The 22095-nt window shown below is 30.8% G+C and overlaps 1 protein-coding gene and 1 long non-coding RNA gene across 2 annotated transcripts; both read left to right on the top strand.

The window, feature by feature from the left end:
- The first annotated feature begins 207 nt into the window (after positions 1–207).
- LOC148237322 (uncharacterized) lies at positions 208–662 on the top strand. The gene is made up of 3 exons (XR_015808863.1): positions 208–328; positions 415–486; positions 559–662. It is a non-coding gene; the product is annotated as an uncharacterized LOC148237322 (long non-coding RNA).
- A 451-nt stretch (positions 663–1113) lies between these two features.
- On the top strand, positions 1114–21449 carry LOC148237323 (aminopeptidase N-like). The gene is made up of 15 exons (XM_088206209.1): positions 1114–1168; positions 1588–1757; positions 12068–12781; positions 15065–15223; positions 15281–15574; positions 15637–15820; positions 15884–16040; positions 16099–16364; positions 16426–16648; positions 19713–19993; positions 20056–20255; positions 20321–20488; positions 20545–20688; positions 20755–20833; positions 21108–21449. The coding sequence occupies exons 3-15, from the start codon at positions 12078–12080 to the stop codon at positions 21246–21248; spliced, it is 3000 nt and encodes a 999-aa protein (XP_088062335.1). The 5' UTR covers positions 1114–1168; positions 1588–1757; positions 12068–12077; the 3' UTR covers positions 21249–21449.
- The last annotated feature ends 646 nt before the right edge of the window (positions 21450–22095 follow it).

Raw genomic sequence — 22095 nt, forward strand, 5'->3', positions numbered from 1 at the left:
ATATGTATTAATATCTGTAATTTTGTATACTTTTTTTGTTTAAGGATACACAATTAACACTCGATAGTTTAACATTTCAATAAGAACAACAAGATTTTACATTGAGATTTTAAAATAAAGCATTTTTTAAAGTGATAAATAGAAAAAGTGAATCTGCCATTGTAACGTGACAATTGGGTAAGCACAATTACAACTACTAAGTTTGTAGCGGAACACCATACTGAAATCAAAGTGTGTATTATATTAATTTTATACTATTATTACAGCTAATAAATAACAAATGATAGATCAAAGTATGATAGATTGCCTTCATCTTGTACACTCAAGGGTATATAAACCAGAACACATTACAAAATAAAATTAAAACAGCGATATAAAATCCTAACGCTAGCATCCCTCAATGTTAAATTTTAGCACTGCTGCTATTTACAATATGTACGAGTTATTTGGTAACAGATAAATTATGTCACATTTTTTGCCATAAAAGTAAGTTAAATATTAAAAATAAATTATAAATATGTATTAATATCTGTAATTTTGTATACTTTTTTGTTTAAGGATACACAATTAACACTCGATAGGTTAACATTTCACTAAGAACCGTATTAAATGCTCCCTGGCTTGTCTGCAACAAGATTTTACATTGAGATTTTAAAATAAAGCATTTTTCAAAGTGATAAATAAAAAAAGTGAATCTGCCATTGTAACGTGACAATTGGGTAAGCACAATTACAACTACTAAGTTTGTAGTGGAACACCAGACTGAAATCAAAGTGTGTCTATTATATTAATTTTATACTATTATTACAGCTAATAAATAATAGTATAAAATTAATAAGTTTTATTTTAATTACATATCCGCGAGGTTAGGTAAATGTATATGTACATAAACTGAAAAACACTAGGATCTACATATATGGGATTTGAACCCAGGTCTTTAGGTGCTAGTGACTGTCTTATACCACTGATCTATCATGCTTATATAATATATTAACATATATTTTAAACGTTAACATAGTCGAAGAAAATGCGTAATTTTGTTATACGTAGCATTAAAACAGTTTGAGAAGCTCAGGCTAATTCGTATCGTGTGTAGTACACTCGCAACTTTTTAGTATTTCATTGTCATCCACGGAGTAGGGTTGTGTCGCGGATCATATTACGAAAAGTGCGATATATTCATTTTATGTACAGAATGCCTAAAAAAAACTTAATCGGAAAATAATATAGTACAATATTTAATATTAATTTCAAATACTCTTAATTATTTACTTAAAAATACTGCTTAATATATGAATAAAATTTGACATATTATAATTTACCTTTATCGTCGCGTGATCGTAGGGCGCCAATTTATAGGGGGCGCATTTTTTTTATTATTATTTTATATTTTTGCTCGAAAAGCTTATACTTTCTCGGAAAAGTTGGCTCATACCCTGCGAGAACAATCTCCGGTCCACTTTCCTGTTCAGGACGAGTTTCCCGTTCTCTCGGTCCGTCGACTTTTCCGATAATTTTCCCACTCTTTGCCGTGGGAGTATTGCCGTGCGATAGATATGTACTTAATCGGCGTTTTTCAACGCGCAGGACCTCCGCTGGGAGCCGTTTTATGAGCCTGGCTAAGCCATGGGCGATTCTATTAAGAAGGACAGATGTGACAGTGTTGTTTGCGTGTCAATTGATTCGATAAATTGAGCCGACCGACACCGAAGGACTGATCTGCGTGCCATTTGGATGCTGTGCGCGGCTAATTGGCGGTGAGTTAATCTTATCTTTCACTTTTTTACATTTTCCATTGGTTTGTTTTGCTTTAGGCAATATAAATAGAGGTGTCTTATCTATGTTAGAAATTAAATTCATATTTTTTCATACATAATAATGAGTTTAATGAGCTATTTGTAAAGCTTCTGGCAAAGATTTTATTCAATGGACAATTTTTATTTTTTGTCAACACTATTAATTCGTAATTGTAATTGTAATTGATTAAACAAGTAAAATATCTCATATTTATTATACAAAATAATAACATTTTAAACGAATTTCATTAAGCAAAACATTTGCTAAATTCAAGTACAAAAAATGTAATAATTAAAATAATATTTTATTCTAGAGTAATGTCACTTATAAATTGATAATATAGGTTATTGAGTTAAATATTTGTATGAAATCACTCATGTAATTTCATAAGAAAAGTAAGTCTTTAAAATTTCAATTACTCTAGCGTTTTCAATCTTCAATGTTAGAGTAGCTTTTTTTGGTACACATAGTTTATGAGATATTTTTCTAATCAAAAAATCAGAACATATATACAAATTGATTCATTGTGTATTTGTTGTAAAAAAAAACAATAGCGAAATATTGGCGTCACATATAGCCATAAAATTAATTGTCTTAACTTGTCCTTCAATGTCTAATTAATTGTCTTAAAAATCCTTCTTTGATTAAAATTATGATTCATTAGTGCAAAACGAATATATTGAAAATATCAAAACGGAGCTTTATTTATAATAACCTACAAAAAATACTCCTTACAGGGTCTCTATATACTAAATGTAATTGCTTTGTATTCTTAAAGTTATTTTTCTATGACGTAAACAAACGATTGTGCGTATCCGAGTGGACGTCAATTAAACAGTGTTTATTACCATTTACACATAGCCATACAAATTGACTAAATGCAAAGCAATGAAATATTAGAGCAATGTAATATATCAAAAATAGATTGAATTTTTATTTTTATTTAGAAATATAAGAAAAAATCAGTTTCAAATTAATTAAACATGCATATTATTGTATTACTTAACCATAAATTTGTAATACAAGTTAATTTTTCTTTATTTTAATAATCAAAAGTGATTACGAACTATAAATTACTGGAACAGTTTTAGTGCACACCTAACTGCAGAATAGATTTATTGTAAACACTAGTTTCGTTAATGGTGTTTTTATAAATAAATATTTATTTTATGTAAAGAAAGTTTCATCTCGCAGAGAAACGCAGAGATTTTTTTTAATATAAAAATAGCCGAACATGTGTTTCATATATAAAGATAGTTAATAAACATAATGGCAGATTTATTAATCTTTATAGCAAAATTAATTTTTTAGTTTTTTTTTAACTCGTCTTACTTTTATATTTTTAAGCGAATCTAAATTGTATTTTACTGTCTCATGCAAACATGCACATTGACTTTGTATGTGTGAATTTTTTCTAGATTGCTGTCAATAATCAAATAAAACAGTAAGCATAACCTTAACATTTGATCAAACTTGACGTGCCTTTTTGTTGTTGTTTTCTTGGGGCGCATCTAATGATACTTAAGCAATTGTAACTTAACATAATAAAGTTCTAACATACAATTTTTTAAATGGCTTTTTGCGGTTTTTCAGAATTATTTTTAAACGGTTTTTGGAGAAAGATAAAAAAGTGTGGTTTAGTTTCCAAAAAAGGAATTTTAAAGTATGTATTGTATTTAATAATTAAACTGTGTGCAGTATCACGTGTTAAACTTTTTCACAGGCAATTAATTAGTGTAATCTTTACGTATGAAAAAAATAATGAAAATCTTTTTAAATTATGTTTTAAGACTATTTATTTCGACACTACATTATTAAGATTACTTGAGATTCGCACCACAAAGCCTTATTATAAATATAAAATTAAAATTCGTATTAAGCAAATTGCTACGATCCTTTGTAGCATTTTCTCTTTTGAGAAGAATTCCTCTGAGATCGTTTATTCATTCTCAAAAAATGTTACAAAATTAATCATCCCCTATACACAAATTGCGCGTGTACGAAGATGGATTAGAATGTTTTCGCATGGTGAAATAAGAGCATCCCTCAGGCGAAAACAATTTGCATACTGTCATTACCCCGCGGCGATACTAAACGTGACCCTTTGTGACCCCCATCGTATCTGTAACAAGCTTGATAAAGAGAGACCCTTGCCAGGAGCGCCGCGGGTAATGACTTTTAAAGCTCCCTCTCTCTCCCTCCCTCCCGAGCAAAATTGAAACTAAAATTGCTTTTTTAACGTCGAGTTCGTCTGAAGGCTTGTTTGTTGGATGAATTTCATATTCGCTATATCTTCATTATAGGACGATTATTTTTCACATCAAAATACGCAAAAACTAATATATAAAACGGTACTACGGTCGATTAATTACCAGTTAGATTTGACCCATATTTATTATTATCGATAGGAACATTTATTAAGCATGTATTATAGTACAGTAGAAGTTTTTTTCGTTCGATTAACTTCTGCTGAAGATCAAACATATGAAAGCTTTATATAATCTTTACTCCATTTCTACAGGCGAATTAGTTTTTCTCTCTTCCTAAGGGACTTTATAAGGACTTTACTACTCGACAACCTGCTACGATTTACCATGACTATTCTATCTTGCTAATTCATGCAAACGAGTAAAGATATTTGGTGTATTTGAATTCAAAAGCAATTCTGCATCGCCACGCGACTCCAAACAACCAATATCCATTATCACTATTCCATCTAAGGAATTGGTCGTTGAAAATTTCGCAAATTACCCCCGGATGCTGTGAGAATTCTGATCACGTCCTTATTGAGTCCCTGGTGGGACGTGCTTGCTAGATAGTACGTGCGTAATACGTCAGTCACGCAACTCTCCTCGGAGAGGAAAATTCAAGTGTCAAAAATTAATAGCTCGTTGTGACCGTGGCGTGAGAAAAAAACTGTCGACGTTGAATTGGTCAATTTTTTTGCTTTTATTCGCATTCTCAACGTCTCATTATTAAGGTCTAAGCAATGGTATCCAATTTAGAATTTTATTCATTAAAAAAATGACTATAAAAATAGTGATTACTCCATAATTTGTAACCCAATTTATTTATATTATAAATCTTATCAACCAATTAAAAATAAATATTATAAAAGTACTAGAAGTACCTATAGATTTGAGCCCTCAAAATATATAATATAATTCTATCTATTTTATTATAATAAAGCAGCGATTCTGTTTTGAATGACAATTTTCTGGCTAAGATATCTTCAAAGAAAAAAATTGGCATCGCAAAAGTCAGTAGTTTATTGACTCAACCATTTAATAAATTTTGAGTTTTTTTTCAATAATTCTATACTACACGAATGATTGAATTTCTGTTATTGACTGTTAATTCTCACAATCGTTGGCATGTGTATTAGAAAAAATAATTGTCATGCTGCTTGTGGCTTAGTATAGGTCAGGTAGGAGAGAGGCATGATATCGGCTGAATCTCGCGGTCGATCTTGTCTCTGTATTTAGTCGTGAGATTTTGGTTGATTTTTTGCTTAAAAAACATTTAAAATGTAGTTTAGCAAATATATCCAAAGGCGATTTATTATCTTAGTATGCGAGAAGTATAATTATGATTTTTGGTTCTCTCAGATTCGTTACGCCAGCATTATTAAGAAGCAATTGAACAAATCAAAACCGTCTATAATATTATCCGCCATTTAATATTCTTAATTAAACTTAATTTAAACGCTTTGGAGGATGCCCCTATTTTGCTTTCATAGAAACGTGGCATTGCCCTGTGTTTTATCCCCCTAGCATGTTCTTTCGTGTTGTGTGATTAAATTTAGGTAAATTTTAATGGAAAGATATCTTCATACATATTTTATTATTTCAAGCTTTTCTCTTGGTATTTTATTATTATTCACATAAAAAATATTCTTCAGATCTTTCTCTCTAATATATTATAATATAAAGTTTTATAAATATAAATATATAAAAAAAAAATACAATCGCTATGTTAAATTTTAATATATTAAGTACCTCAACTATAATTTATATTTATAAAATTTAGTAAACTGTTTGTCATAGATTAATATAAAAAACTACTTTGCGAAAGTGTTATTATGATTATTTATTTATTATAAATATATATAAATAATTGTGACTATTAGATAGCAGTAAAATATTTTTGAATAAATGTTTCTGCATACAAATAACGCTATGACGATCAATTTATTTATTATGGCCAAAAACTTGGTGGACTTTGACGGGAAAACGACGACCGGCGGTGCCTCATCCGCCTATCTCTCATATTATAAGAATCGATACAACTGTGTAAACACTTATAATAAACTAATACTGCAGTAAATCAATCTGTGTCCAATTGCCACCCGTTTAAAATGTTTAAATTCCAATAAAACTTCCATATCAAAAAATTAAATTTAAATTTGCTATTAAAACTAATGATTTTTTAGTACCACCCATTGCGGCAAAATTAGTTTGCAAAGCTAAAAAGGTTATGGAACAAATTATTGTGTTCCTCCTGTGCTTACTAAGAATCAGAGTTTCTCGTCGGCGCGGTGTTACAAATGCGTAGCAGTATTATTAAATTTACAGATAAGTACACCGTTGGACCTTACTTTAATAAATAAAAACACGGGATTGTGCCAAATATCTCTACCGAGCTGATACAGAACTTCAGAATTTCACATTTCTCGAAATAGCAACCGTTTATTTTTAATGTATTTTAATGACATGATAGTTATGGTAACCCTAGCTATTCAATATCACATTCAAGTCAATGTCTACTTTAACATGTATCAGATGATCGTATATTTATAGTAAAACTATAAAATTTGTTATTTCGTGTGTTTAATGTTACACGTGTTTTTAATGAGTCATGAAATGAGTATTTCAATCACATGGTTGACCTCTCCATGATTACGTTAAAGAAATACTGATACGTTACATAATACGTATTTTATAATTATTACAGATGTTTTAGTTAATAATATATTTAAGAACTATTTGATTCATATTTATTGACGTACGTATAGTACTAGAAATTAATAAGGCCAGTTATAGGATTCTATACAGATGTGGTAATAATGCTTATATAATAAATGATGCATATGATATTCGGAAAATAAAGATAAAAAGGCAGTAAAGTTTCATTATATGATTCGTTTTTTATGCATAAGAAGAATCTTCTGCTGAAATTCATCGCTGAATTGTTTGCGATTATGATAAAAAGACAAGATTTGTTGTAAGTTCAAAGCAATGGACAAATAGCGTTTATCATAAATAATAGAGAGGAACGCTATCCATTGTTACTGAGGAACTTATTCAAAAAAATATTTTTTTACAATGGCATAAAATATTTTTTTAATTAACCGTTATAGTAGAATATTATTAAGTATATTGGCGCGCGTTGGGTGTTGAAAAAAATGTGCAAGACATGAAAATATATAAGGGATTAAAATGATTGTTTGTTGTCTTTGTAACATTACTTTCCGAATATCTCACGTATTGGCCAGAGAGGTCAAGAAATCTAAATACCTGTCAAATATAGAAAAAATAAAAATATACATATATAAATAAATAGTAAGGTATAATACATAGATTCTTAGCTTTATAAAGTACTCCTACCTTTAATCGAATCGCTCGGCCCTCCGAGATAATTAGCCTGTTTTAATAATGTAGATCAAAGTAAACCCCCAAGGGTTTCATTAACAACGTTGCCTAATTGATTCAGGAAAACGATGTTAGTTAATTAAAAATAATAGTAAATAGAATAATTTAGAACGCATGTCACTGGATTACGATCGATGCTATCGCTTGTGTTGCGTTTTTGTAATAAATTTTGCATAGATGTGCTTCGAGGGTAATGGAAAATCAATATGGAGGAATATGTAATAATATGTGATAATTTTATGGTTCAATGTTAGGTTTTATATATTTATAGCATACTGTACATAGATATAGCTAAAAATTCCATTTACAGATCGATCCAAAGTTTGCTTTCCATTCTTTGTTCAATTATCAGGTTGCTAGAAAAATAATAATAGTTTAGCCTCAGAATCGAAACATTATCAGTTGATGAAATACTTTAACGAGTAAGATATTTTTTTTATAGATGTTGAAGTTGTATTTTTCCGATTACTTCTGAGCTATAGTAGTATCTCCAGGATTCAATAAAATGAAGTGGATTATACTAAGCATCATCATAATTAGTCATTCTGATTTCTCGATGATTTTCATTTCTTGAGAAATGAGAATTCTTTTCTCGAAAATTCTCGAGAAATTTTGATGAATGAAAAAAAGTATGTAATACTGTAAATTATTGCAGATACATTATTACATACATATTATTCTTAAAATAACCCTTTAAAAAACACGGTACCGACACGATTTTATTGCTTTTGACGTGGATTTTTGACTTCTGAGAAGAGATAATTGTTTTTTGCGCTCTCCTATTGGGAAAAATTCGGTTTAGATATGCTTTATTTGATTCTCACTTATTTTTAGTCGTAATATTGTTATAAAAAGTCTACGCTAGATAATCGAGCGTTTTCAATGCAATGGCGACGGCACGATTTTATTGCTTTTGTCATAGATTTTAAGCAGGAACGCCCCTTGAATTTGGCCAGAAAAATGCATGTCATTTAATGAAATACTATGAATCTTAATAAAATCTAAATTAAAAAAAAAACGACCATTGACAGGAAAACTTTTATCCCCCCCCCCTCCTCTTCCTGGAAAAATCTAAAACGACGTCCCTGATTAACAGAAAAACATCTTAATTTTATCACTAGCAATGTGTTTCTGGGAAGTAGCTGTGTATAGGTGAAACTTACTTCCGTAGACTCCGGCGTCTCCGAAGTAAGTTCAAATCTGAATTTCGGGCTGAATCAGGAAATGCGAAGAGAGAAGCGGCGGCTTATGCAATCTTCGATGGTCGACCTCCTCGTACGAACTTAGTGATTTAAGGCTGGAGAGATTGAAGAGTTTTTGAAACAGGCCACTAAAACAGACTATGAACAGCCGTTTGGGAATCCCGAATTCATGCGTTATTCTTTCTCAAGGCTACTTTTTTACGGATACTTTTAATCTTTTTGATTCATGGTAGATATCTCAGAAACTATTTTTTTCTCTTAGACGTTTAAACCATCCTTTGTATATAAGTACTTTTTACATCTCTCATGAAAACCATTAAGATCTTTTTGACGTACACTTACAGAACTTATTCCTTGAAGGTTTTGTGATTGACATTTGAACAACCTTCGATTTTTTAATATTTATAAAAAAATATTCGTTTGTTATTTATTTTTATACATTGCCTAAAATTATTACTATTGATTTTTAAATTACAATCTTCAGTAAAAACCGTATTTTGTAAATATGCAACATTATGAAAATAAGGAATTTATGAACCCATATGGAAATATCACCACTGTTTGAAATTTGTTGCAAATTTGCAATACCATTAAACAAAGAGTTAAACCACTATGTAGTCTTTCGTTTTTATTGTACCAAGGGGTAATACAACACAGGTATTTTGACTGTAATCGTTGAATTGAATCCAGTTAGTCACGTTTAGTTTTAGTATTGTTTTATAGATCGATAGTTTATTATTTAGTGATAGTTTTGATAATACATTTTTATAACTTTTAAGCCTACAAATAATATTTTTTTATCAATGTGAAGTAAAACTCTAATTTTTGTATGTTTGGCGTGGCGGTAAACGTTATTTAGTAAATACAATTGTTAATTATATTTCTTATAAAGTTTATTTTTTACTACTCAAAAATCAGATTATATTAAATATATTTATATTGAGTCGATGCAGGTATTTTAATATATTTTTTCTTCTTGTTAATGTCTGATACTAACTATACGATACACAGTTTAATATATATTTAAGATAAGCCTGTGGAGAATTGAGAGTTAATGTTGTTCAAGTGATAAGATTTTATAGATTCAATATTATTTTATTGTATGTGTTATTTGATATCTTTACAATGACTACAAAAGATAAGCTTACGTATAAACTACTGTATAACCGTATAGTTTAGAGTTTAGAGCTTTGTATATAAACTAGTTGAAAATATCTATAAAAAATTATTACATTATTACTGAACGCCTTATTTTATAAAGGCACATTTACATTTACATTACATTAAATATAAAATCCTTATAAAATAAAGATTTTTCGATCGATCAGAGCTAAAAAAGGATGTATACCCGATATTTGCAATATGTATTGTGTGTCAGCGCTTCCTGAAATCCATCATATAACGAAACGCGATACCAAAAAAAGGATATAAAAAATAGGATGCGGGACCGATTTTAATTTGCCAACGAAAATATTGAATTTCGTCGTGACGGATTATTTTTTTATGCCATAGAATCGCCCGAAAAAAGTACGCTCAGAGTTTACCCAAAAAAACTACACAGAGGCGTATCGTGTATTTCAATAGATTTTTTAAAAATATAAATAGTAAATCGTACGCTTATTTACAATATATCCTACGGGCGATAATAAATAACGCAAACAATTTCTTACTTCGGTTTAAATGTTACATGTGGGGTTCGGCTTTGTGTTTTTGGGGTTGTTTTTTTTAAGGGTTAAATCTAGATTTTATTTCTGGGGGGTCTAGCATCGTAGATCTATGTACCCGCATTTTTATTGATCGATGGTTGACAATTCTGGCGGCAGCTGCTACACAAAAACTGGATTTGAATATATCAGTAGTTCTAAAAGTACTTGGGTTAGAAATAATAATCTTTTGGAGTCAATACGTGTTTCTAATAATAAATTTAATGACATTTAACTAATAATGAATAATAAATAATTGAAAAAATATAACCATTATATAATTTGTATCTCATTTTTTCCGATTATTGCCTAAAAAATATTGGTTTATCGTTTTATTCGATTTTATCATTTTCGCGGTTTATTGTATACTTCAAGCTTGATTATTTTTAAAAAGTATTTTTAGTCCACTCTAAGTCTAATTAATTTATTTAAGTACTATAGTTGAATATAACTATATTAAAAAAAAAACTTTTAAAATCTGAGAACAGCTCTAATTGTATTTATGTACTCTTAGCGCAATAAAATATCTCATATCTCGTCCCGTTTTATGTAAAGTTTTGTGTATTATTTATTACTATTTTTGCTTATTGCGCTTTTAACGCGTAAAAGCGATGATACCTGGCATGTCAGTCGTCACCTAGTGATATACATAGTACATATATTTGTACTTCAGCAGACGGGTGGTGACGATTTTACACAAATTGTGCCGCTGTAGTGTTATTTTATTGAATGGATATAATATTAAATACATTTCGTTGAATGATATATAAATGATACACGGACGAGGCCCTGCCGGTCGCTGTTGCCACGTCAGTGTTGCTAGAATGCGGCCTAGTTTTGGTGACACAATACAATCTACAGGTTTCGTTTCTTGAATGTGTAATTATTTTTTCTGTATTTGAATATATTGTTTAATTTAATATAACAAAGTTAAGGTCTGTAGTTATTGGGTCAGTAATTTATACCACAATATATTTTTTTAAATTTATTAATTAGTTACGTTTTCTCGATATGTTGCTAATTTATTCAAAAACGGCAATTTTTTATACAATAATCACAATCATCACAGGTGATGAAAAAATAAAATAGTCATCAGAGCTTTACTGATCGTTTGTTAGCAATGTACTGATGGTACTTTTTTAATAACTGAAAATTGCACTTTTATATTTTAAAAATATATGATTTTAATCTAGATTTTTGTGACAAAAACAGATTATAGATATAACATTGATTATTGTAAAGTTTATTCATGTTTGAACCATTTTTAAGTAATCAAAATACCTAATAGTGTTACATTTATTCATATAGTTGCATATGCAAAAAACAAGTTTAAACTCTTTAGGTTTTAAGATTTATTTCATAAAACTTTATACGAATGAATCATTTTATCGTCACATAACACTGGCATTTTTAGGGTAGATTCTTAAAGTTTCCCTTGTGTAACTTTTATATGTGAAAGTTAAATTTGTTTTATTACATTTGCTACGTTTTGCAATTTCATGTCAACTTACTTCAACTTCACAAAGTACTTTATACACTTTTATATTGTTAGACTAAGTTTGTATAAAGAAGAATTTACAACAAGACTCTCTTAACTTTCACCGTCAACTTGACAAGCGGATTAAGTCACTGAAATATTGTTTAAGCCGAGTTTAACTTACCAGCAAAACTTATTAAAATGCAAGCTTCTCAAACGTTTAATTTTATTTTCCAGATCTTAAGCGATGCCTCAAGTGAGAGAGAGTCTCGGCATCGCCGACGGCGGTCCTCCATCTTTGACATTCTCCATCAAATCCAAGAAAGGTCTCAACGTCTCGTGGAGCCTGGGACTCCTATTCGCTGCCATCTATGTGATATCTTTAGTGGCAACCGGACTTTTAGTCTACAATTTTGCGGCCTGTCCGCACCTAAACTTATCTAAAGACTTTTCGGAAATTCTGTGTCAAAACACTTCTTGGACAGACGATTCTCATCCGAGTCAAGCAGAGCAAACGCCGGCTACTACAACTGTGATTCCTTCTGAAGAAACCCATAAAGTATCTGACTTGCGACTTCCAAGATCGGTGAAGCCCATCAAGTACAACATATCGCTATTGCCTTTCATATTTGAAGGAAATTTCACTTTCCAAGGAAAGGTGGACATAGTAGTAGAAGCAGTTGTATCTACCAACAATATTACTCTACACGCAACCGATTTACTCATTTCGAAGACTGAAGTCAAAGCGTTGAACGAGAGCGACTTAAATCAGCAGAATTTGAAGATAATCGGACAGTACAACAACACTGAAAAACAGTTTCATATAATCCATTTAAAACATGATTTAGTAGTAGGAAAATACTACCATATCAACATGGAATTTAGTGGAAAGATCAACGATGATCTACATGGATTTTACAGAAGTTCTTACACAGATGGAAATGAAACTAGGTAAGTCTGTTTTATTAAAAAAATTATATCAAAATCTCAACCTTAATCTAAATCTTACTCTGAAAAGTTAACGTTCACCATTTTGCGTTTTATTAATATTAATTTGCAACTCAATTTTGCACCACGATAACGAACTGGCTCACTCTTTATATTATACTGATTAGTAGAAACGCTAATATACTTGTACTAAAATACTTATAGTGACTTCTTTATTATCAATATTTAAAGAAGATACTTATATAAATATATAAAGATAAAACATATAATAATATGTGTCATGTAATATATAGTTCTTAGAAAAATATTCCACGTACAGAGTTTTCACTGAGCGAGAGAATAAGATAAGGCTTTAATAAACAAAGACTCGCTCACAAGTCAACACCTCAAAAGCTCAAAGACAATGACTGTATAAGACTACCCTTTAATCATTGTTCTGAGCTTGGGACTGAAGTGGGAGGTAGAGGGATGCAAAGAGTCATTGTCTCAAATGACTTTTGACGAAAACTTTTTTTAACTCGTTGAGCTCCAATTATATAAGATAAATGAATCATATTTAGTATATTACGCATGGGAATCTTTAGAAATATATTTTAATAGTATTTGCTGATCAAATCTTGAGCCTTTTACCATAAATAAGTAAAAATTTAATGCCGCTGTAAACAATTATGTGCAAACTTTGCGGTCGCGTGTTTATTTTTATAAAATACAGAGTTATTGCTTGATACATTGCTTTGATTTATGCAATAGTACAGGTAGGTCTTATTTTCGTAGCTTTATATGAGCTAGGTAGTCTCAAAGACACCTATTATATATAAGAACTATTTAATATTAGACATCAATTTGGAACAGGTCGAGGTGAAATGAGAAGTGGCTGCTTTCTCGATCTTATCCGTATGTAGATAATCGGAGACTCCTTTTAGTTCATGTGTGTACATGGTAAGGAGTTCAGGTGGAAGTTTTTCATGTGTTGGCGAAAGCGAGTTTCGAATGGAAGTGTCGTTTGAGACGCTGTGCATGGGATTTTATACACTTGACCAGTAAGAAGCTCAGGTGGAAGTTTTTCATGTGTTGGCGAAAGCGAGTTTCGAATGGAAGTGTCGTTTGAGACGATGTACATGGCATTTTATACACTTGACCAGTCAACTCAGTGAGTCCAGTTTAAGTTCTTAATGATGTTGTCGGGAGCAAGTCTCAAACATTTTTAAATAAATGGCAGCTTGAGGGAGGCTTAGTGCTCGCCCACTTTTTGCTGCCATGGATAATTACGAATGTTAGTTATGTGATTGGATTTGTTATTAAGGATTTGTAAGCGTCTGAAACTTTTCTATACAGCCGTTAAAATTTGAACAAGGTATTCTCAACGGATTGTTTTACTTTTATCATTCTAATTTATAGCTGGTCAGCATTGATCGGCATTTTTATGCCGATGGTTGCTGTGGAGTTGCAGATGCTGGTGAATCTCCGATTGACTTAGGATTCTTTACCGCCAATAAAGTTTTGCTTTTCACTTTCATTTCAAAGAAAGCTTTCATAACTTCTTTGTTTATTTTTGTTGAATACGTAGTGAATTTTAAAAATAAACTGCAAAAATTTATAAAAACATGCATTTAAACCCAATTTTAATATAAAATTTACTCTAAAAATTTTCAAAAAAAATTGGTGCATATAAAAAACATTGGCTTTTGAATCAGGAAATAAACTATAAGGCTTTTACACTTCAATGGCCGATGACTCAAGTATGCGTTATTATAAAATTATTGTTAAGAGCCGCTTATGCGTCATTTAATATCTGCAATGATGGTATAGAGAATTATATGTATATAATATTATCGTCAATATTTTTGATTAATTAGCATCAATCAACAATAGATTTTTTAACACTGTTACATGAACGTAAAAAAACTCTATTAAAATCTTTCAAGTGCTATAAATTACATTTTTATGTACATTTAATTGATTTTATGTTTTGTTATATGTACTCACAGAATCTCACGCTTTATTAATGCTCGCCCCCGCTATATGCGCCAGCGCTGCGACATATGCACTACTGCTGATATAATATAACAAATTCAATAAATCTTTACCATAGTCGAGCAAAGCCGGAATAAAAAAAATCGATGATCTTAGATCACTCCTCGGACGGCATGCAATTCTAATAATCTGATGTAGTATCATATTTTTTGTACAACAGAGAACATTTTTATTTGTATTATGTTGTTAGCATACGAAGTTTATTATTTTATAATATAAATAATTTGACTTAACCATACATTTTATATTTAGATGGCTGGGAGCATCGCAATTCCAGCCGACTGATGCAAGGAGAGCGTTTCCATGTTTCGATGAGCCGGCTATGAAAGCTCGATTCATCATGAACTTAGCACATCCGAAGAATTTAACTGCCATATCCAACATGAATCCTACCGGAGTTCAAGATCCAGTGTAGGTAAAATAGCATTCAAACAAATTAAACAGTATCCAATATATCATATTTTGCAGTGAAGGTTTACCAGATTACGTGTGGGATCACTTTCACGAATCTCTACCAATGTCTACATATCTCGTGGCGTTTATCATATCAGACTTTGCCAATAAGAGTGAAGGGAACTTTACAGTTTGGGCAAGGAAAGATGCTATAGAATCTGCCAATTATGCTTTAGATATCGGACCTAAGATCTTAAAGTATTTGGAAAAGTTCTATCAGATACATTATCCACTTCCAAAAGTGGATATGGTAGCTTTACCGGATTTCAATGCTGGAGCTATGGAGAACTGGGGTCTAATAACATTCAGGTATTTTATTAGTCAAATGTTTTTGTTTCTTAATACAGAGATTAAATAATCTTATATTTTAGAGAGACGACAATGCTGTACGATGAAGGAGTTTCAGCTAAAATCAATAAGCCTAGAGTTGCAACAATCGTAGCTCATGAGTTAGCGCATCAATGGTTTGGAAATCTCGTTACACCTTCTTGGTGGTCAGATTTGTGGTTGAATGAAGGTTTTGCTAGCTATGTGGAATATGTCGGAGTAGATGCTGTAAGTTGTACATTATAAAGAAACTTTTCTACAATTATTATTTGTGTTTGTTTATTTTAATAGGTAGAAACAACTTGGAAGTCGATGGATCAGTTTGTATTGCACGAGATACAAAACGTCTTCAGTTTAGATGCTCTATCATCTTCTCACCAAATTAGCGTAGAAGTAGATAATCCGGATGAGATAAATGATATATTCGATAGAATATCATATGGAAAAGGTAGTAAATTTAAATGATTCAAGAGATAAGAACGAGATTGAATTAATGATGATTTTAGGCGCAGCTATCATAAGAATGATGAGTCATTTTCTTACTAGTGAAGTTTTTAATAAAGGCATTACTAATTATCTCAACAATAAGATGTATGAAAGTGCTGATCAGAACGATCTGTGGAATGCATTGACTGAGCAGGCGAGAAAAGATGGAATATTCGACGAGTCCATGTCAATACATGTTATAATGGACACGTGGACGTTGCAGACTGGATTTCCGGTAGTCAACGTGCTGAGGGATTATAAAACTGATACGATGAGTTTACAACAGGTATTTAGATCTTTTGTTTAATATTTGGTCTCTAAATTAAACTTAAATGCTATTATTTCAGGAGAGATTCATGTTGATAACAAACGAGAGCTCAAAAAATACTGTCAATCTAACCGATCAACATTCTCCATTATGGTGGATTCCTATAACATACACTTCGAAGACACAATCAGACTTTATTAATACAAAACCTGTTGAATGGATGAGGGGAGATAAAAATCTGACTCTGACAAACACAAACGTCTCTTATGATGATTGGGTGATATTCAACGTTCGACAGACAGGTAAATTTAGAATAGAGCTGCATAGCTGCAGCATCTCAGATAACACTATAATACATTAACATACACTGAAAGGAACGTTTGTACTTATAGTCAATAAAAATATCTTGACAATAGACATTTTTACATAGAGTTAATATACATATACACACATCAGCTGATGCAAAGTTTTGTTTTAAAATATGATTTTTCTCTCACATTCTATTAGCTTATAAATAACATAGTAGGTAATATTATTGATCTGATGAATAAATTCAATAGTAGGCAGTAAATTTATATCAAAACTGTTAATTTTCTGATCGATCCTTTAAGTGTTAATGTGAGCAAGTGGCAAGCCTTTTATATGTTTTTTACTGAAGCTTAGACGATTGGGAAACATGATTTATTTAGACCAGTGATTCCCAAACTCTTTTGGCCCATGGACCCCTTTTCATATTCAAAACTTGCCCACGGACCCTGGGTGAAAAACTACATAAATGTATAATAGAAAAATTACAAATTTAACTTTGATCTCTTGAATAGTAAATGGTGAAGTAAAAATAAAATATAAATATAACATTTTGTTGAAGAAGTATTTATTAAAATTATAACTTTTGTGTTAAAATACAAAAAAAACTTAAATGACTTGGATGAACCTGATGGAATGTTATGAGTGTATTTATGTCCGGCTCAATGTTTGTGAGTAGCAACCGCAAATCCCAATGAGTATAATACTAATTTCTAGTCGGTTTCTTTTTTTGTGATGAGGCTCATAACAGAACTGAATCCACGTTCTACCAAATAGGAAGACGGAAAAGCAATCAACAGCTTTTGTACAATAACCCATAATGCTGGATATAAAATTGGGATCTGTTTTTGTAGCCAGAACGTTGTCATATCCTTGTTTAAACATTGGTTTCAGCTTCTAATTTGTGGATAATTCAATAAGTTTCTCCTGTATTAGTATGTATTCATCTGTATTTGTACTCTGAGTTTGACTAGTTGCAAAAGGGTTCAACACCCAGTCGGGAATATCCAAGTGAAGAATGTCTTCAAATATTTGGTTAATGTCCGAATGAAGCGACGTTAAATGTTGACAATAAGCAAACAAATCTTCATCTCTATTTTGCAATTTTGAAAGATTGGAAACTGAGAATATTCTCCTCTTCCCTAGTTTTGTTTGTACAGCAAAAGTTTTTCAACAAACGCAGATATTACACTTTTAGTTTTAATTAAATTTAATGTGTCACCTTGTAGTTTCAAATTAGTCTCGTTAAATCTGGCAAATAAATCAGTCATATAAGCGATGTCATTTTTTGAGAAATTTAAATTGTGACGCAAATCATTGTCTTTACTCTCCAGGAATTCCAACACTGAATCAAAGAGCGAATAGAAGCGATCCAAACATGCGCTTTTAGATAATCAACGTACTTCTGTGTTAAGTAGTAAACGATTATAGTCATAAGTCATCATCATTTTTCAAACAAAGTTGGGCAAATAATCTCTCATTTAAAGCATTCCTTTTGATTTTAACTGCTCTAATGACATAATGTAGTGATTCATGCAAACATTCACTAAGGTTTTTTGCGACCAAATGATGTCGATGAATGACACAATGTACCGATAATATATTCGGTATAGCTTGTTTTAAGTATGCCAGAAAGCCTCGGTGTCGTCCTACCTTGCCGGAGCACCGTCAGTAGCAACGGAGATGATATTAGTCAAGGGTATAGCTTTTACATCGAAAAATCTTTTTAATTCAGTAAATAACGTTTCACCTTTTGTATCAGTTTCCAAACATTTAGCAAATAACAATTATTGTGTGTTTTTTTATTCATTGTTATTTATTTCAACTTCCATATTAATAAAAATGTGTCGCATTTTTTTTATTTTATATTAAACCTTGCGCGGACCTTCTGACGTTGTTCAGGGACCCTCAAATCAATTTTAATTTTCACGGACCCCCTGAATGGTCCCGGGGACCCCTGGGGGTCCATAGGGACCACTTTGGGAACCACTGATTTAGACCAATGGAAGTTCTGTTAAACTCTGCCTTTAAAATACACCTCTCTACTTACTAAAGAAATATGTTATGATTTATAGGTGGCCCTTTATAAGCGAAACCATTGTGGTTGCTACACGATTCAATAAAATATACGAATGACACTATAATTTATTGTGCAAGTCAAAGATCATAAATAAATTATAGAGTATGATAGCATTTTTGACCCTCAGCGCTTGTGAGGGCCGTTTCTAATATGAATTTATTTTTATGTTGCAACCTAACAATTTTTCTTTTCAAATCAATATTATATATTGCAATAGCACTTGCAAAATGCTTTTTGATTGAACTGTTAGATTGGTTTATGGCGCTATTAAAATGTATGAAGTTTTTCTCACACTTCATTTTAATTTATTTTGGATCTGCACTGAAATTGAAATTAACAATTTAAATCAGTTTAACACCTATTGTTTACCTGTTCATTGTGGTCCAATTAAATAGAACCAGCCACACGAGTCTCATATACTTCTCAAAATCTTGATATAATAAATATTACAGTGATTTCATAAAAGCAGTGAAAGAATACTTTCACTGACGTTTTAGGGAATTTATATTCCAAATACACTTTCGCTAGTGAACGTAAATTATTATAGACGAAAATACAAGTTACTGGTTTACGCTGGTGAAAGTTGAGTGGTATAGTCAGAGCTGTTAATAGAGACAGCTTTGCAAAGAAAAATGGACCAAATTTAACCTGATTTGTGGACATGATTTAGCTAACTGTATAAATAAAATTAAAATAGGTAAAAATTTAACATGATTGGTTTACTAAGATGAATTAGAACGTGTGAATCTTATATTCTTAATAGTGTTATTGTATAATGTTGTTATTGCTGTAATGCTGAAGATTAGTATAACTGGTCGAACTACTATTTGCACGTTGACAGTTCATTATTATTATCATTATCAAGGTGTTTTGGGGCCAATTTGTTTGATTGGGCCTGCAACACTGTCAGATGTCAACGCAAGTAACATTCACTGTAACAGATAGTCTAAGAAAATACTGACATAAAGATTGATTTTCAGGTTTCTATAGAGTAAATTACGACAAACGTAACTGGCAGATGATTATCTCGTACCTAAACAATAAATCAGATTTCAAGAAAATCTCCATACCGAATCGTGCCCAGATATTAGACGACGCTTTAAATTTGGCATTAGCTGGGAAACTGAGTTATGGGATAGCCTTGCACATAACAAAGTATTTGACACACGAACGAGAATTCGTACCTTGGAAGGCCGGAATAATGGGTTTGGGTTATATCGACTCTATGATGTCCAAGAGTCCACATTATCTAGAATACAAGGTATGTATTGTTTAAACAGTTTCATCATTCCGTATAATTGTAACCATATTAAAAAATTGCAGAAGTACATATTAAACCTAATAAAAGGCATCTATAACGAAGTGGGCTTCGTAGATAAGCAAGATGATCCGATGCTCACGATATACAAGAGAATAGATATAATCAACATTGCTTGTTTAATGGAGCACGAAGATTGTTTGAGACAAGCGGTAACTCAATTCCATAATTGGATGCTCGTTCCGAATCCAGATATTTACAATCCGTAAGAATTTGTGAAGGGAAGCAAGTAAGATTTGGGTTATTTATTTATATATAATTTTTTATTAGGATATCACCAAATTTGAGAAATACTGTCTATTGCACGGCTCTAAGGGTTGGCGGGGCAACGGAATGGCACTTTATGCATGCGAGATTCTTGAAGGCTCGTTCTGTTTCGGAGAAAGATCTCTTGATGACGGCACTTGGGTGTACACGTCTACCGTGGTTACTGATCAGGTAATATTAAAAACAGCTAATTGAAACATATTTTTTCTAATTCGCTTGTTTTATAGGTATTTAGACTTGGCATGCAGAAACGATACTGGAATTCGCAAGCAAGATGTTTATAGGGTTTTCGGCGCAGTTTCAAACTCGGCAATAGGTCAACCGATAGCGTTCTCTTTCATAAGACAGAATTGGCAAAAATTAAAGAACTAGTAAGACTCAATCATGTGTATGATATCTATGTAATTAATTTTTATTGTAAATTTTATAATTTTCAGTCTCGGATCTCCGTCTACGTTGAATTCTATAGTGAAATATTCAACACGGAAACTCAACGCTCAACATGAATTAGATCAGGTACTTTTCTAGTGTTTTCATAATATTTTTGCCACAAAGAAAAGATAATTTATATATAGAATTAGATGCTTATTTATATGTAATTAGATTTTTTAGTTCTGCACACCATACAAATAATAAAATCGACTACAATAACAAATATAAAAATATTTTTGTATTGATTTATAAGGAACTTCTAATTTCAATATAAAATTTCATAATTTTAATATAGACTAAACTGAATTATATTTTTTTAAAACTACGATCTATTTTACATATTTTTTTAAATTTTTAGTTAAAAAAGTTTTCCGAAGACAGAAAAGGCGAATTGGGACGTACTATTGATCAAGCGATAGAAAAGACTGAAGCAAACATAATATGGATGAGAAGAAACTACGATACGATAGTCAAATGGTTAAATGGAAACTTGAGTTGATCGCTCAACAAACTAAAGGACTTTTTAGTGACATTTTAAAAAAATTATAATAATTATTATAATGAGCGTTTTCATATCTGTATGCTCGGAATAGTGGTATTTATATATTGTGTATTTTCAATTGATTTAATAACTAACACTTTCAATAATAATTTATTTATATGTACTTAAGTGAAAAAATACATTTTCACGTTTTTTTCACAATGTATTTTATTTACCATAATCTAACCAGCTTTTTTCCATTTCTGCCTACAATTGTGTGCTCAAAATCATTCTAAAAGCACATAATAAACAATAATAAATAACAAAATCAACAAATTTGTCTTGTTGCCTTTTTTAAGCCTAGATATGACAATTTGATTAAATTCTGTCACTGAAGTATAGTTTATTTAACATATTTACATAACTGATTTACAATATTATTTCTTTAAAACAATCTTAAATTAAATAAAGTAGAAAAATGCACGAAACACAATGGCTCAATATTGTTTCTTATCTTATCGTTATAATTATCGGAATTTTTATTTATTTTTTAGAACGCCCAAGTTCATCTAATAAGTACATTGTTCACTAATTTTTATTATTATTATGTATTGTTAATTAAACATTATTATGTGCGTAAAAAATATAAATTAAATTAACAAATAAAATTTCGAAAATAAAATCTATTAGCAAATAAATATATAAGAAAACTGAACTTCAATAATTATATTTTCGTATGAAAATTTATCAGGAACTCAATTTATTATACTGATTCTAAAAATTCTAAGGTTTTAATAAATGCAAAATAGTACTAATATAAATAAACTAGCTTAAAACAAATTTTATGAGTCCTACAAATGTGAAC

Source organism: Plectrocnemia conspersa, unplaced genomic scaffold (genome assembly GCF_051122295.1).
Source record: "Plectrocnemia conspersa isolate PC_06_02 unplaced genomic scaffold, ASM5112229v1 ptg000002l, whole genome shotgun sequence".
NCBI classification, from domain to species: Eukaryota; Metazoa; Arthropoda; class Insecta; order Trichoptera; family Polycentropodidae; genus Plectrocnemia; species Plectrocnemia conspersa.